This window comes from Cebidichthys violaceus, unplaced genomic scaffold (assembly GCF_023349555.1).
Source record: "Cebidichthys violaceus isolate CVI_PGR_0920_01 unplaced genomic scaffold, fCebVio1.0.p SCAF_15, whole genome shotgun sequence".
NCBI lineage: Eukaryota > Metazoa > Chordata > Actinopteri > Perciformes > Stichaeidae > Cebidichthys > Cebidichthys violaceus.
In genome coordinates this window covers 15456900-15473065 of record NW_027176318.1, presented here as the reverse complement: position 1 = coordinate 15473065, position 16166 = coordinate 15456900, and the positions used below count along the sequence as shown (strand labels likewise).

Genomic DNA, 16166 nt, shown 5'->3' with positions numbered 1-16166 from the left:
TGCAGCTGATCTGATGCTGAAGCAGAGCAGATGCAGGCGGAGAGACATTACTGCGGGGAGAATTACATCCCGCCGGCCCGGTCCTGCTGCCATTTACCTTGAGACGCCTTTACATTATTAAACGCGGCGCACACGCTCCTACGTCTGCCACCAAATTGGCCTCTCCCCGCCTGTAAGGCTCGTTTCGGCTGAGGTCGACATCCGTCACGCGCAGCCGAACAGGCCTGGCGTTTAGGATCAACGGTCGGGTCCGAAGAGCGGTTCTGACCCTGGACTCGTCCCTTCTTCAAACCAAACCCAAGAGAGGCTGGTGGGTGGAATTCAATTCCAAAGCTAACAGGTGAGTATTTATGAGTCCTGGACCTGAAGCAATCACTCCCTGCCCATCCCCCGCATCTCTTCAGCATGCAGGAAATGAACTGCATGCCAGAGGAGTGGGCTTATTTCTCGCTCCAGTTTAACTTCCGACAAACCGAGGCTAATGGAGGAGGTGCTCTGGATTAATGTCTCGGCGTTTTGGTTAAAACGCCCTCTCGGGTGAGCGATTGGTCAAGTTGAGGTGTCGGTGAATGACTTTGCCCTCTCGCGTCGGGCAGAAGTCATCTTAAAAAGGCGATTAGTCAGAACCAGCGTCTGTTCTCCGCAAGACGGATTTGTTGCGTTAATCTCTCTCCGCAGACGTCTCGTTTAATTCATATTTTGTCTCCGCCGTTGTTTATCCGGAGCTGAGTCTCACACTGAAGCGGAGGTTAATTGGTGAAGATGTTTTGCATTATTAGCCGCCGATATGAGAGGCAAACTCCACAACTCGTCAAATACCACAGTCTGATGCCGACACGCGGAGGCGTAGCGTCTTTGTGGGATGCGTCTGGCTTTGAGCTGACTCTTATTCTCTACCTGCATCCTGATTAAACGCTTAGAGCAAGTGCCATAGAATTCAGTGCCCTATGGTCCGCTAACGGCGGGTACTTTCACCCAGGAGACCGCTGTCCCAGTCCCCTGTGCAACCAACAGTCAACAGTCACCTGACTTGTTAATGTCGCTAGTCAGCCAAGTTAACGCCAACCACGTTGTTTTTCCAAAACCTCAATTTTTGAAAATTTGAAAAATTTTGAAATTTATTTGCTTTGTCATCTTTCTTTGGCAAATGAAATACACTCAAAACACGTGTGTAGGAAGGCTGAGAGAGATTTACTTTTCTTTGTCACAGTTTTCTTTTTTTTTGGGTGTTTAGTTTTAATTGTATTAAGCGGATAAAACTAAGGGAAAACCACGTTAACATGCAAACATGCAGGGATACACTGGACTTTACACAATGAGCAACATTTAAGTGTTTGCTTTTAACCGTTTTTACTCTGAGGAATGTGCATAATTAGCACATTTTCTCCTCTTTTACTCAATCTTCCACTACCAGAAGCAGCGTTGTGACAAAGTCTAATTCATAGTAAATAGTCGTGTGAGCGCATGAAGCGGACGTTCATCCGTTCTGCTCCTTTCTAAAGTTTTTGGGGCTTTTCTTCCCCCCCCTCCCTCTATAACATGAGAGCAGTGCACAGAGCTTCATCTGCTGGGAGCTTAGTGGTCTCCAGTCAGCATTGACTGAAACGATTGGAGCACTAAAATCTCTGCCATATTGTGACGGAACACTTTTTTCCGGACTCTGTGTCAGTCATTGTCCTCCTCGTATTGGAGGTCTCTTTACGGCGTACTTACTGACTCTGCTCCCCTCTAGACCGCCTCCACAGTAATTGAGATGAGCCACAAGGGAGAAGAAACCTGGAGCCAAGTCACAACTTTCATCTTTTATTCACAAGCCGTTACACAAACGCTATCGCAGACTTCCTTCATCTCCTTAAATCCTCCTCGCAGATTCTTCTTCTTCTTCTTCTTCTTCTTCTTCGTCTTCTTCTTTTTTTTTTGCTCCATGGCATCGCTACATATGGACCTGGCATTAAACTCTGATAGTCCTATTAATAACAATTCCACTAAAATAAACCAGCGGCGAGTCTCTCAGACATGGGTTTTTATTATGAGCAATGGGGCAATTTGGCACAGAAGCACGTGGGTGTTCAGAGAAGGCCCATCACTTATCTAAATAGCACCGAGTCGTACGCTGAATGTCATATTATTAACTACGGCTGTAATACAAATCCAATTCAGAGGCCAGATTAAATTAGCAGAAAAAATGCTGCTTGCTAATCAAAAAAACGGAGAGCTGTTTTGAAATGGATTTGCACTGCATCGTGGTCATTCGTCACCGGGATGACTTGGAGAAATATGTTTCGACTTCCTGTTTTCCACCAAAATGATGCTCGGGTTAAATTAGCCGGTCGGACGTTTTTGAAGGCCGTCACGCAGCGGGCCGGTCGGCGCTTCTCCTCGCTCCGATTTTCACCGTTGTGTTTCGTTGTTGGAGAATCTGATCAGGATTTTCATTCCAGCTCTGTTGTCTTTCCTCGAGCGGAGCATTCTGTGCTCCGCCTCCATCCGGCTTCACTCTTTGTAGGCAATATGTTGGAATTGCCTTCAGTGCTTCTTTAGACCTCGGGGACTTTCTATTTTTTTTTTCTTTCTTCATTTTGTCTCTTCGCTCCTTTCTTGTGATCTGGGGGAATTGGAAAGCCGGTGCTCAATAATGGAATAAATGGGTTTAAAGGGTTTGGGTGGAGAACCCTGTCCTCACCGTGGTGGTAGCTAACAGCCACAGTATCAGACTTGTGTTTGATACTCCGTCAGCTGCAGATGTGTCACTCCGTCGCCCTCCGTCTATTCATTTCAATCTTTAATGTCTACGTTCAACTGTTTTTTTCTTGTTGCTGACTTTGTAGCATACGGTTGCACAGTGACTGAAATGTGTCTAAAAACAAATCGTTAAACACGATTACTAATTATGTTGAAATAAGCAAATGTGTTTAGCTCAGAATAATCTCAAACTCAAATACAAAAAGGGATTAAATTCAAATTGATGTACCGATCAAATGTTTTTCTGACTTTCCCAAAAAAAAAAACCAACGTCGGCATCGTTTGATGATGCAGTTGATATATTTCATTACATGCTTTGTTTATTTGTCGTCATAATTGGTGACACAGCCGCGTAATCCAGCTAGGAAATCAGTGGAGCAAGTTAATTCAGTTACTTTAGTTTTCATGCAACTAATCAGACGCTCTGTTGAATCTGTAAACATTGAGATTCAAGCTCCTGAGCCAGGAACTCTACATGGACCAGATGGACCTGAAATGTCTCTCAGCTATTGCAGGCCTTACAGTAGCTTTCATACCTGGATCATATCATATCTTCACTATTTTTCCCTCGGCTGAATAGAAAACCAGCCTTTTATTGGAAGCTTTTCTATCCAATTTCCTCTCTTTTATGTCATCTGAGTCGCATCCAATCTGCTGCCGCCGCACGGCTACCGTTGCTGCTGTTGATGTCTCCGCTAACTGAACGCCTCCTCCAGCTCCTTAATTAGTTTCACATTAAAAAGCCCTCCGGCGATTCGGGTTCACTTCTTCCATTACCTGTTTCATTCGCAGACTTTCATTGTGAAACATCTGCATGAAGTGTTGAGCGTCAGTCACAAGAACTCCGGGACAGTCCGGTGGGGTTTTGCATCCTGGAGGTTTAGGTGACAACTGGACTTTTGGTTGAAGTTGTGGACGGATCACATGTTAATGAAGTCATTGCGCCTCGAGTCTTCGGCTGATTTGCTCTGTAGTAAACCGTGACCCGTTTCTGACCTGAACCAAGCGTTGACGGAAGCTTAAAATATCAATATCAATATTCTCAATAACGCTGCAGTTGCTAAGAGCGGATATTGTGTTGCGAGATTGGATATTTCGGTGGATAACAAATGACACGCGCTGACTTACCAGACCCTGTTATTAACGTTTCCTCATTATGTTACAAACAACGTAATCCAGCCAGCGTTTTATTGTCCTTCAGCAACTCGTATATGGACTTTATTTTTATTAACGTGGTTGTGAAATACACTAAATACACTATTCTTTTCCATGTTTAGACCCGTACTTCATTCATCGTACATCCTGTACATTTACTTCTCTCGTGCTCGCGCACAATTTCCTCGCCGTCGTTGTGTTATCAGCTGTTCCCATCGGCCGGTCACATCCGTCCAACAGCACCGCAACGCGCCTGCACCGTCAGCCCATCACCAGTATCAGCAGAATCACTAGAGTACTGACTCGAGAATGAACTCGGTTCCTGGGTTCTTTTCTCCGACCCGTATCCTGGCTACCTCACCTGCTTGTTTCTGTTCAATCAAAAAGCAAAGGGAGGTGACGCAGCCTGCGTTTCTGTCAACCTCGCAACGCCGTTCACCAGTGGCAGCTGGTTTGTTGTTCTCGACTAAATAAAGACCCTAAAAGTTTGCAGAGTTGGACCAATATTGATCGAGCAAATTACACTTCCTGGGAAACCTCCAGAACTTTCTTATCACGGCAAGTTTGTGCCGCCTGACGCTCAATCTTTCTCAGCCCCGGCCCAGTGCCGGGCTATGGTGTTGGGCTGGTTTCGGCCCTTTGGCTCACCATGCGGCACCTATAAAGGCGACATCAATTTAGATTGGTCTTGCACCACCGTGCTCTGGACCGATCTAACAGAGAGGTGACGGGGTTCACCAGCGCTTTATTACAACCCGGCACGCGGACTGATTAGATTGATCTGCAGATTGGTGGACGGCAGCACACACCTGGTTCAGCTGGAGACCTGCAAACACACACTGTAGTGTAGACATGTTCAATGTCTGGTAACTTGAGTCACATAACAACTTCTAAGTATGGAGATGCTTCTGTTCTTTGCATTCTGTTGCATTTTGGCTATTTTGTCAGCCCAGACATTTTTGTTTACCGTCTGTCCTCCTATCTCCCCCTCCCTCCCTCTGTCTTTCTGTCTCTTTGCCCACCTGCCAACGCTAAGCACACACACACACACACACACACACACACACACACACACACACACACACACACACACACACACACCTTTTCTTCACTAAAGCTGTGATGGAGATGTAAAGAACGCTGTTTGGCTGCGTTTGCTGGCAGATCCCTCTCCCATGTTCGGCCTGACAGATTACGTTTATAAACGCCCAGTTTAGTTCTGGTGCTGAACCCGCCAAAAAAAAAACCAAAAACGACACAGCTTAGCAGGGAGGGAGAAAGGTAGGGACGAGACTGAGAAAGAATGAGAAAGAAGGAGGGAGAGAGAAGCCAGAAACACAGACTGTGTCGGCAGCAAGTGGGACTTTTGAGAGGACGACTTGTCTTGAAAAGGCAAAGACTGATGAACCCTCTAAGGGGGGAGCAGAGTCAAATGAGAACGATTGGGAGGCTGCGAGAAGTCAGAGAAGGATAGGCAGAGCGCTGTGGAGGAGAGAGCCAGCCGGAGCGAGTGAAGCCGGGGAGCACACGTCTCCAGAAAAATGGATCACCGCGCATCCGACCGAGTCCCCGTCGCTCTCTGATTGATTGGCCAACGTGGAAGTGTGCTCGGAGTGTGCTAGACGGCTGACCGGTGGGGGGGTCGGGTCTCGAGGAAGAGGGCTCCACTAATCCTCCCACTTCAGGGGGAAGCCTCCCACTCATTCAGCACTTGTCCAGAGGACTCGTCTGTACTGGGGGGGGGAAGAGGCGACGAGGTGAAGAGTGTTGGAGGAGCTTTTGTTGCCACTTCAGCCATGTCGATGCTAATTGCCACCCAGCAGATCGATACCGCCGCCTCCAAAATGGTAAGCCGCGATCATAGCGTAGGGTGCACGCCGTTGAGCCGGCTCTGTCGCTGTGACTGCAGCTTGGTGTTTAGCCCACGGGGGGTTTGCATGAAGATAATTCACTCTGAACAGGCTGGTTTCCCTGCTGTGTTGTCATGTTTTAGCTGACTTGTTGCCGTTAACATAATATCACTCTCATTCTGGTTTTAATTCCGATCCGCGGTCTGAGTACACATCATGGCCGTCCTGCCAGGGTGGATGAGGAGCCAGCCGGGGGGGACTGGACTGTAAGTGTCCTGGTAAAGTGACAGAGGGGCTGCTGTCCCCGGAGCTCTCCTTCAGAACTCTCGCTCGCCATCTCGTAGACGTTAAATCAGGCTCTCCACCTGTCTCCTTAAGGCAGCCTCCCGCCGCACATCTTCCTATCCACTTCAAAACGCACACGCGTAAATATGCATTGTTCGTAGCATGAATGACTACTCATGGGGGTTGGGGAGGGGAGGACGATGGGACATACAAACACAAGACTTTCACCCAGCAGATCTGTGTTAATGTGTTTTTTGGAGTCATTACGTTTGTTTCCTCATTATTGCGTTGTTTACGTTTCACGTAGTTTTTACTCTTTATGATGATTTTCCTAAAAACCGACTTAAGTAAACTGCGGCTGTTTCACTGTGGCGTGACGTGACCCCCCCCCCCCCAAACCCCCCCCCCCCCCTCAAATCTGTTATCATGGCTCTCGGAATGACTTTAAAATGTCGTGGCATTTACACGCCTTCCCCTGAGGTCCAGCTGCAGCGTCATGTACTGTAGTGCAGCACGCTCCTCAAGAGGGCTCGACCGCAGCGGCTTGTTTTGGCAAATCCACAAGTTTCACATTACTTGGAGGATAAACTACAGGTTTTAAGGTTTACTAGGCTCTAATAACTTTAAACCCTGTAACAACAACTACTGTACGTGATATATATATTTATATATAGATATATAAATCTTCGACTTTCTTGCTAGATTTAGCAACGTTGTGAGCTAGTGCTGCTAGCTACTTTTATATATTTTTTAAACTAGCACACTGTAGCTGTTTACCAACCCTACATATAATTAGCTGTACCATTCAGAGATGGCAGGAGCAGACACTGTTGTAATGTCATTTCATTAAAGAGAGCCTGCCCTTCTGAATCAACACATGTCCCATCATATTTCTATTTCACAGCTACTTCATAGCTGCTGTGTTCTCCCTGTGGCCGATTCAGATGAACAGCAGGCATCAAACACCGAGGCCACGTTCGCTGTCGAGTTCCTGCGAGGCAACATTTAGGAAGTCCGCTTTAATGCAGAAAACCACCGATTTTTCATGGCTGACTTTACATAATCAGCACATCGCTCGAATAAACAGAATTATTTATATGTGAGTTGTCAAATCAGGGAAGTATTATGGATTTTTTTGGTGCATTATTCTGTTTATGTAAATGCGGTCGATCTGTGCCGGGTAGGTGAGCATAACATCGTGAAAAATCATCATGAAAACCTCTTTTTCCGTGCTCCTGACCCGTACATGTGGGATATCCGGAGTGCCGACCGACCCACAGACCGTGATATAAGAACACCCGGTCAGCTTCATGTGGGCTGCCTAGATCAGAAAACATCAAATGTGGCTTCCCTCGCTGTGTCACGACTAGGGATGGGTGTCGCTTGGGTTTTTTCCGATACCGGTGCTAAAACGACACCGGTGCCTGAACCGATACTTTAAAAAAACAAACACACAAAACGACGATTGACGACATTAAAGAAAGGCTTTTTTTTTTATTGCCAAGGCAATTTATTTTCTTCAAATTGAACAATATATGAACTGTTTGAAGTATACTATAAATATAAATAAATACAAAACACTTGGCTTCAAACTACAGCTTCAAACTTTTTAACTTCAAACTATGAACACTATATGAACTGTTAACAACAGTTTACTGTATACTTAAATAAATATAAATCAACTTCAGCAATTCTTTTGCAGAAATATGAGCATATTTGCCTCGGCACCGAAAGGAAGCACCGAAATCTGCGTTGCGTTTCGGTCCGGTTGGCACCGGTTGTATAGGAACCGGTTTTCGGTAGCCAACCCTAGTCACAACTGCCCCAATCTGAGTATCTTTACGGCTTTAAAGGTGCACCATAGTTTTCTCGCAAGCCAATCAGAGCGGACGTATCTTTTTCAGGAGGAGTGTTTTTTTCAACATTAAAGACTGTAAACATGTTCTAGTAGGAACCCAGAATGCATGTATGAACCTGAACATGAGCCCGATACGCCTCCTTCAACAGAGGAGCCGGTTTATTTACTAATGTCTGCTACAAATGATCATGAGTGCATCTCAGCTGCAGCTGTAGACGAAGGGCAGTGCGTTGTAGATCACAGTCAAAATCAGCTGTTAACTTTTTTTTTTTTACTTACACAGAATTAAAAACATGTCAAAATGAAATCCATGCCTTGACGCGTCATGCTGCTTCACATCGTGACAGGCCTCACCCTCTCATCCTCTCAGTTTGAATCCCCCGGTCTCAGGACGTTTCATCCTCTCGTCGCCACCGGTGCGCTTTAACGCTGACGTACTGGATCCAGTGCTCCGGTGCCGGGTCAGCCCTTTGATACTCGCACGTCGGGTGATTCATATTTCCGGCAGCAGCAGCCGGGCCTGTCTGAGGGTTTAGATGTCCCAGATTTAACACAAAGCCCCCCCCCCCCTCGTACCCCCCCGGGCAGAAGCCACACATCACTACTCAATGCTACGATGTCTCATTTCCCAGCTAATGTGCCTAATTCCAATCCCTCTGTTACATTAAAATGGTTTCCAGCTCATGAACTATTATCCTTGATGGGAATTCTTCACTTTAAACACCAGAGATGCTTTTTTTTTTTTTTTTTTTTAACGTACGTGTCAAGTAAAGTACGGGGAGGTGCAGCAGAGTGCAGGAATGTATTTTAATGGCATTGTGATACAAATGTTATTGGGGGGGGGGAAAAAATACTTGGTTGAATTGGTTTAGCTTACAAATTCCTCTCAGGTTTCATACGACGTGAAGACGTGTTTTTGTGGCAGATTAGTTCTGCGAAAAAAAGGGGATTTATTACAAAAAAGGGGGGTGAGATTTAGTATTGATTCTCTGTGAAATGACAGATGATTGACTGCAACACACAGCAAAGGCTGGAATATGAATAAGTGATTTTCTCTGCGGACATTTGTCTCTGGCGCAGCTCCTCCGTGGCATTTAAGTCCTACTTCTCTTCAAATAAATCAATAATTACTTTAAATCCACAGTTTTCTATTTTTCTTCTTTTTTTTTTAGCCATTCATGCAACCTTTTCACTTTTTCGAGCCAGAATACCAAACACACACACACACACACACAAAAAAAAGCTGAGTGGAGAAATGACTAATGTGGAATTGAATGTATAGATTTTTTTTTGTGTGCTAATTGAAGTCCTGGCTAACACGTTCTGGCCAGTTCACTTGGCATCAAGTCAAAAATGTGACTGGAATCCTCTAGTAAAACAAATTAAAAAGCCGTCAGATAACGACAGCGGGTTGTTCTAGTAATGATAAAGCTCCATCGCACATTCCAGGTGTGTGTGTGTGTGTGTGTGTGTGTGTGTGTGTGTGTGTGTGTGTGTGTGTGTACTTTACGTGTGTGGCAGGTTTAAATGCCAGCAGTACAGGTGAGGAGAAGTGATGTTCCCTCCTTCCCTTCTTGGACTCTTCTTTTCTTCTCTGCACCCTTTGTTCGTTTCCCTTTCTCTCTGATCTGACGTCCGTTGTTTTCCCCTCACCTGGTCGTGTCTTTGCCTGTTCAAACCTCATGACCTCACAGTTCTGATTTGAGCACATCTGGAGGTGCAAATAAACAAGAGGGCTCGCGGTGCGTGTCACGCTGGCGGTCTGCGCTACTTGAAGCAAAAACAAGAGAAACAATGGAGTAATAAGTGAGAGAGCTGCAAGCAGGCGCCTGCATTCTAAGTGTTTGGTCATGCTTCTTCTTCTTCTTCTCTACGAGGCGACTGGACAGTGATACATCCTCTATTCATGAGCAGGAGCACTGCTGGGCTCCCAAACATTGTTCAAACCTACAGGACAGCTTGTAAGATCCTCTATTTCAGACCGAATGTGAGGTAAACGTGCATTAATAACGTAATCTTGAAGTTGAAAATCAAATCTCAGTGTAAACATGATATGACTTCATTACAGAACATGTGATGCTCTGTGGAATAAGATGAATTCATCAAGCGTAAAGCTGCACTAGTGCATGTTGAGACGAGGCTAAGAGTCTGCGGTCACGTTGAGCTAAATGCTAACATCACCATGCTAACTATCCTCCCAATGACAATGCATGTCACCACCTTAGCTTAGCGTATTAGCATCCTAACATGCCGTGGTCATCGTTTACGAAGGGACTGATAGTTTGGAGGGGGAGTGTCTTTGCGACTGGATGTGTCGTCGACCCTTGGACCGCCGTCTCCGCCATAGGTGACGTTATTCTGCTCGCCCCCCCCCCCCGTTTGAGGAAATGGGATCCAAGTCAACGGAGAAGCCCGCTCCTGCAGAATGACCTTTGTGCCTCTTATACTTCCTACCGCATGCGCTTGATGTTTCCCCCTCCGTGACGCTCACTCCCGCTCTCAACCCCTTCAGCCCCCCCCCCCCCCCCCCACTCACTCTAGCCCTCTAAATGTCCCGGTGACTTTATCTGGCCCATTTCAAATAGGGTTGGGACTCAATTTGCCATGCTTCGTGTCACTTTTGCCGGAGAATTCCTACCCTTGATGCAGACGCGTCGTAAAACTGCAGAATGAGCAAAATACCATTTGTCGAAACCCCCCCCCCCCTCTTGCTATTTGTCATTTCCCAAATGTTTTTTTGTGAGACATTCGGCGCGGTGGCATTGGGCAGATGGAGGTGTCCATCAAAACGCATTGGCGCTGAGGCGGGTAGGTGGTTTCACAGTGACAGCACCTATTAATTTGGCCATTTAATTTTAAGTCCAACGGCGTCAGGCTCCAGCACCTTCAATCTCTTCCTGTCATTCAAAACAAGCCTCTATAGCCAGCGGCCACAAACCCACACACACACACACACACACACACACACACACACATACACACATATATATATAGATGAAGCAAAAAGGCTTTTAATGTGAAGCTGAAACCTAGCCTGGCACTGGGAATGTGAGACTTCTACTCTACCGCATTTTAAATTGGTGCTGCGACATCCCGGCCATACTTAGGGACAGATGTAAGGGTGTGCAAAAACGACTGCAGCTGCAAATTGGGTTCTCTTGTCATAAAGTAGAAGTCCAACAGACCCAAGTGTCCCGGGTAATGGCCAGATTGATCCTCCCCCTCCTGTGCAGCCCGGGATTGAAGGTGGAGGTTTATGATAGGATTCTCAGTGAGGAACGGACGGCGGCAGAGAAATGTGACACGGCGGTATAAATTCATGAGTTCTCGCGGTTTTATTTATTTATTATTTCTCTCTCACACCTGAACCTTTGCTCCCACTGTGAACGTCTGCTCCCATCACAGCTTCAGCGGGAGGATTCCTCCTCTTGTTCAAGGTTAAACTTGCCTTTTACCTGACAGATAGTTCCCCTCTCCTTTCTGTCTTTTAACTTCCCCTGGTGGACTAATTAACTCGAGTATCACTTTTATTTTCCCCCGTTGGTTGCAACCTGCAACATCACCACTAGATGGCACCGGATCTTACACACTGCTCCTTTAATGAGAGAGGCAACACCATACGAGTTCCCCCAAGCACCCATAGTCTGGGTTTCATTTGTCCAGGTTTGCTTGAACTACTTTCCACTGAAAGAAATAGTCCCTAACAAAACCTTTTGCCACCGCGTTGCCACAAAATAGCCATCCACCACAGTCCTGCCCGCCCATAGAGGACATCTAGCTATTCATATTAAATGAATTGTTCTGAGGGTTTACTATAATATATTCCCGAGGGTCTGTATTGGATTCCCTGGGAGTGAGATGACTTAGAGCTACCTGTGGTGTAGTAAAAAGAACAAACTACAGTGTGCTTTCTTTCAGCTCGGTTGGAATGACCCTTTACATCTTCTTCTCATTACGTCATAAGCGTTTTCCTTCCGCCGTCCGACATCAAAGACATCGATCCTCCCGTTTAACTCCTGTAACTTGATGCTCCTCAGGATGATTGAGCGCCTCCCTCCGGTCGCAGTGCTCGCGGTCTGTCTGCCCCCCCAATAACTTGAAATGTGCCGGCGGTGACCCCAGCTTCTGGAAATACTGACACCCCCCCCCCCCCCCCCCCCGACAGCTCCCCTCTGCTACACCTCTCTGTGGAAGCTTCCTTCTGCACCACCTTCAACTGGTGATGCAGGAAAAGGACGGTTTGTGACCGCAGCCTCCAAAGTGTAGCTCCTGTCCAGGGAGGCACAGCGGCGTGACGAGAGACACCGTCACCACATGCGAGCAGAGAGACGTGCACTAGCCGATGTGGATATATATCTATATAGATATATATCTATATAGATATATATATATATAGATATATATATATATATATATATATATATATATATATATATATATATATATATATATATATATATATATATATATATACATATTAAGCTGCATTCATCCACCAGATGGCAGCCTTTGTCCACTGCTCCTGATTGAACCATTGGATCTGAGTGTGTTTGAGTCGTAGTTATTGTCTCTCAGTATTCCATGGCAACCCACTGTATGAAGTGCATAGTGGTTTGTTTTCAGTATGCCGACTTCTTCTGCTGCTTTTGTCCTCTGGAGGGTTTTTTTTTTGCGTCCTTCCCCACAAACGGAAGACTCTGGCAGGGATTAAACCACACAGCCCCCCCCCCCCCCCCCCTCCCAGCTGCAGGGCTGATGTGCTCAGGCGTCAGAGAGCCTCAGTCTGCTGCATTTAACTCTTCATGGGGAAGCCGTAGAAAGAATCTTGTTTAATGCTTCCTATGATCTCAATGGATGTGTGACGGGGTGATCTAATAAGGCCCAGACAGACCACACTGCGGGGCCAGGAAGTGAGGAACCTTTTTTCTTCTTCTTTCTTTTTACATTATCTTTTTAACATCAGTTTGAAGATGTTCACCTCTAAAATGCACTGCATCAGTACTCTCAGGATGTTCTTTCTACCCAGCCTTCTTCGTCTTCTTCTTCTTAATCACATCACTACAGTGCCTGGAAAATTAAATTGCATTTGCCAGAGTCTGAGATGGATTTGATGTGCAGAAACACATGGCAGTACCCCCCCCCCCCCCCCCCACCCCCACCCCACTCGTTCCCTCATGAAACCTTTCTTGGAAATCAATGGTAAAATATTTTGCAGGGCTGGAGTCTGTATTTGTGGGTTTGCAGCTGAGTTCTCGTGTCACGCAGCGGTTCAGGGTGTGTTCTAATGTGTTTAGGAAGCGGGCTTGATTGAAAGGTAAATGTGAGCAGATGTGAGGTGTTTGTAGGTAGGTAGGCAGGGGGACGTATAGGAGGAGGAGGAGGAGGAGGAGGAGGAGGAGGAGGAGGAGGAGGAGGAGATGTGCTTTAAGCTTCTCCACAAAGTAGCCTCGTCTGTCTTATGAATGTGTGAAGTATCATCTGTATCTGGACTCTGTCCTTGCTTTAGCATCATGCTCTTAATGTCTGGAAACTCCAGTGTAACAGTAGTTTACCGTTACTCATTTGAAACAGTTGATCAACTATTTTTATATTTTTTTAAATTATTATTTTAGTCCTTTTTGTTCAAGCAAACATGCTGGACATTATGAGGATTTGATGCTTTTCTTTGTCATATTTGACAGTAAACCTCTTTGAACAATAAACAAATAATTTGATGACGTCCTCTTGGGTTCTGCAATTATATATATATATATATATATATATATATATATATATATATATATATATATATATATATATATATATATAAACATTTTCAAACAAAACAGACAATGGGAAGATGATTGATGCTGGAGATAACCATGTGTTGCAGCCCTGTGCACCATACAGCTCCGAGGTTTGAAATGAATGCACGTTAAAAGGTCGCATCAACACTTCATTTGACTCTTCAGCTCTCTTTGACCTAGTTAAGCCTGACTGCATATGTTCTATGCTGTCCTTACAGTAACTTGCTGAATCAGTGGAATTAGGAAACAGCAGTAACCTTCAAACGGAAAACAAACGAGCGTCACTCATCACTCGTCACATGAAGCCTGCTAGATGTCAGATGAATTCATCTTTTTATTCCCTATAGTTGATGGTCCATTAATACTCATCTCCTTTTAATATGTGCCACTCCTGTCAACTGTGTCCTGCCTCTCTTTCCCCACATGGGGGCACTCTTGCTCTCCGCACCACAACATCTGTCGACCCGGAGCGGAGGCACCGATGAGAAACTAATAGAGACACTTGAGCTTCCTCTCTATCTGCAAAGTCATGAGAAGTTTCGACAGCGAACCTCTTGAAATCTGATCCGGTACTGTGGCGTTGCGTCGCTCGCAGCTGTTTCGGGCACACATCTGCAGGTCTCTGGGCTCATTTGTAATGCAAAGACCTATTAGTCCCCGGACGTTCATCAGCGGTCACTTTCTTTCCTTGCCACGAGGGAAGGGGGGGAAGAAGGGAGTCTGGATTCCTCGCTGAGGCTGGCTTACTCCGTGTTACGGGTCCGGATCCTGGCAGCTTTAACCGGTCTCTCCAGGAACCCGCACTCCGTTTGGTTTTTCTTTTGCATCAAGTTGTGAAAGTGCGGAAGCCGCGTCGCTGCAGCATCGCTGAGCCCCGAGCAGCGAGCCCGTGAGTACGTGATGTGAATCCTGAACGCAGCTTGGAGTCTAGCCGAACTAGAGAGCATCGCCTAATCGAATCACCTCATCCCTTCCTCCTTGACCTCCTCCAACTTGGACTTTTTTTTGTTTGTTGTTGTTGCATTTATTGAGAGACTTTTTTTTTGTTGTTGTTGCGTGTGACAAACATGGCGTCACTGTATCAGAGATTAACCGGCAAGATCGACACAAACAAATCCTTCCCCGACCCTCCGGAGGCGAGCCATCTCCTCGGGCAAGGTGCGGACGGGGAGAGGGCGGCGGAGAGCCAGCGACCCCGGCTTCAGTACCGTCAGCACTGCGAGGACGAGGACGTAAGCAACTTAACGCCGCCGTCACCTTCTGCTCGTTGGGGCCAACTATAGTTTTACGCAGCGATTGACGACGCGTGGGTGTATTCACGTTACACAGGAAAAGAACGGGTCTACTCAAAGCCCCGTTGCTGTCCGTTACAACTCCTCGATTTGAAAGGCGAACTTGTGCGTCAATGCACCAATTGGTCGGCTTGTCTGTCAATGAGTGACGCGTCAGTTGCGTCTCTTGTAGAGCGACACGCGCTCAGCGAATGGCACGTCACTGTTAGACGCTGATCTTGCGCTGCTTTTGCGCGTGTCACCGATGCGGTTTTTACCCAAGTCTAGATTGGAATGAGTGGCACTAATGTTTAAGTCATGTCATACAAAACTCCGCCTCATTATCTCTCTTTTAGGTGTTTTGTTTTTGTTCCTCCAAATATGCTCGATATCTGTAAATATTTATACTAAACTGTTCATACATTTCTGCAGAGTCACCTTGGATTTCTAATCCGTGTTTGTTGTCCAAAGCGCCTGCCTGGAGGGCTGAAGCCCGCTGCCAAGTGTTCGGGGTCGGACGAGCAGACATGCGGCGCTGTCCGCGGTGCTGAAACTGTGACTCACGCTGGAGTCGCTCTCCGCGGTGCTGAAACTGTGACTCACGCTGGAGTCGCTCTCCGTGGTGCTGAAACAGTGACTCGCAGCTAAAAAAGCAGCTTTTACGAGGCTGTTTTTATTTGTCTGTTTCCTCCAGATATTATAAAACAGCCCGCTGTCTGTTTTTGTGACCTTTTAAGAGTCCTTGCCATCATTATTACGAGTGGTATTTAAGGCCCATGTGTGACTTTGAATCACAAGGTTCCATCTGCTAAGAGTCTTCACATCCAAGATAACGAAACAGCGATACAGAGACGCTCCACTTTTATTGCTTAACACACTGAGAGGTTCTCTAAATAGAAGTGTGGGATTGGCTCCAGGACCCCCCCAGCCCCCTGTAAAGGATTAGTGGTTACAGATGATGGATGGATCTTCTAGATTAGGTGGATTTCAGATCGATGGACGCCACCGTTCCTCTGCTGTCTTGCTGTTGTTTCTCTCAGTCCAGGTTCCTTCCTCCATTTGACTAAATGGGGGGGGGGGACTATGGATCAGGGTCTCCCTGGTGAGCTGGGAATACTGAAGAAATCAGCCAGAAAGTAAAAAGCACATGAAAGTTAAATAACTTGTCCAGGAGTTGTGCTGTGTTCAAGGGTCATTTGTTTTTCGCAGCACGTTCTGT

The 16166-nt window shown here is 46.3% G+C and overlaps 1 protein-coding gene across 4 annotated transcripts in view; it reads left to right on the top strand.

Moving 5' to 3' along the window:
* LOC137872032 (A-type potassium channel modulatory protein DPP6-like) overlaps positions 1-16166 on the top strand; it is a 178075-nt gene that overhangs the window by 35328 nt on the left and 126581 nt on the right. Inside the window, exon 1 of one of the 4 annotated variants that reach the window (XM_068710235.1) lies at positions 5734-5744. The exons of 2 other annotated variants lie outside the window; for them this stretch is intronic. In XM_068710235.1, the coding sequence (XP_068566336.1) occupies positions 5742-5744 (3 nt within the window). In that variant the 5' untranslated portion in view covers positions 5734-5741. Of the gene's footprint in view, positions 1-5733; positions 5745-14572; positions 14909-16166 lie in introns of those variants that run through there. One more of the 4 variants, XM_068710230.1, reaches the window with a different exon arrangement.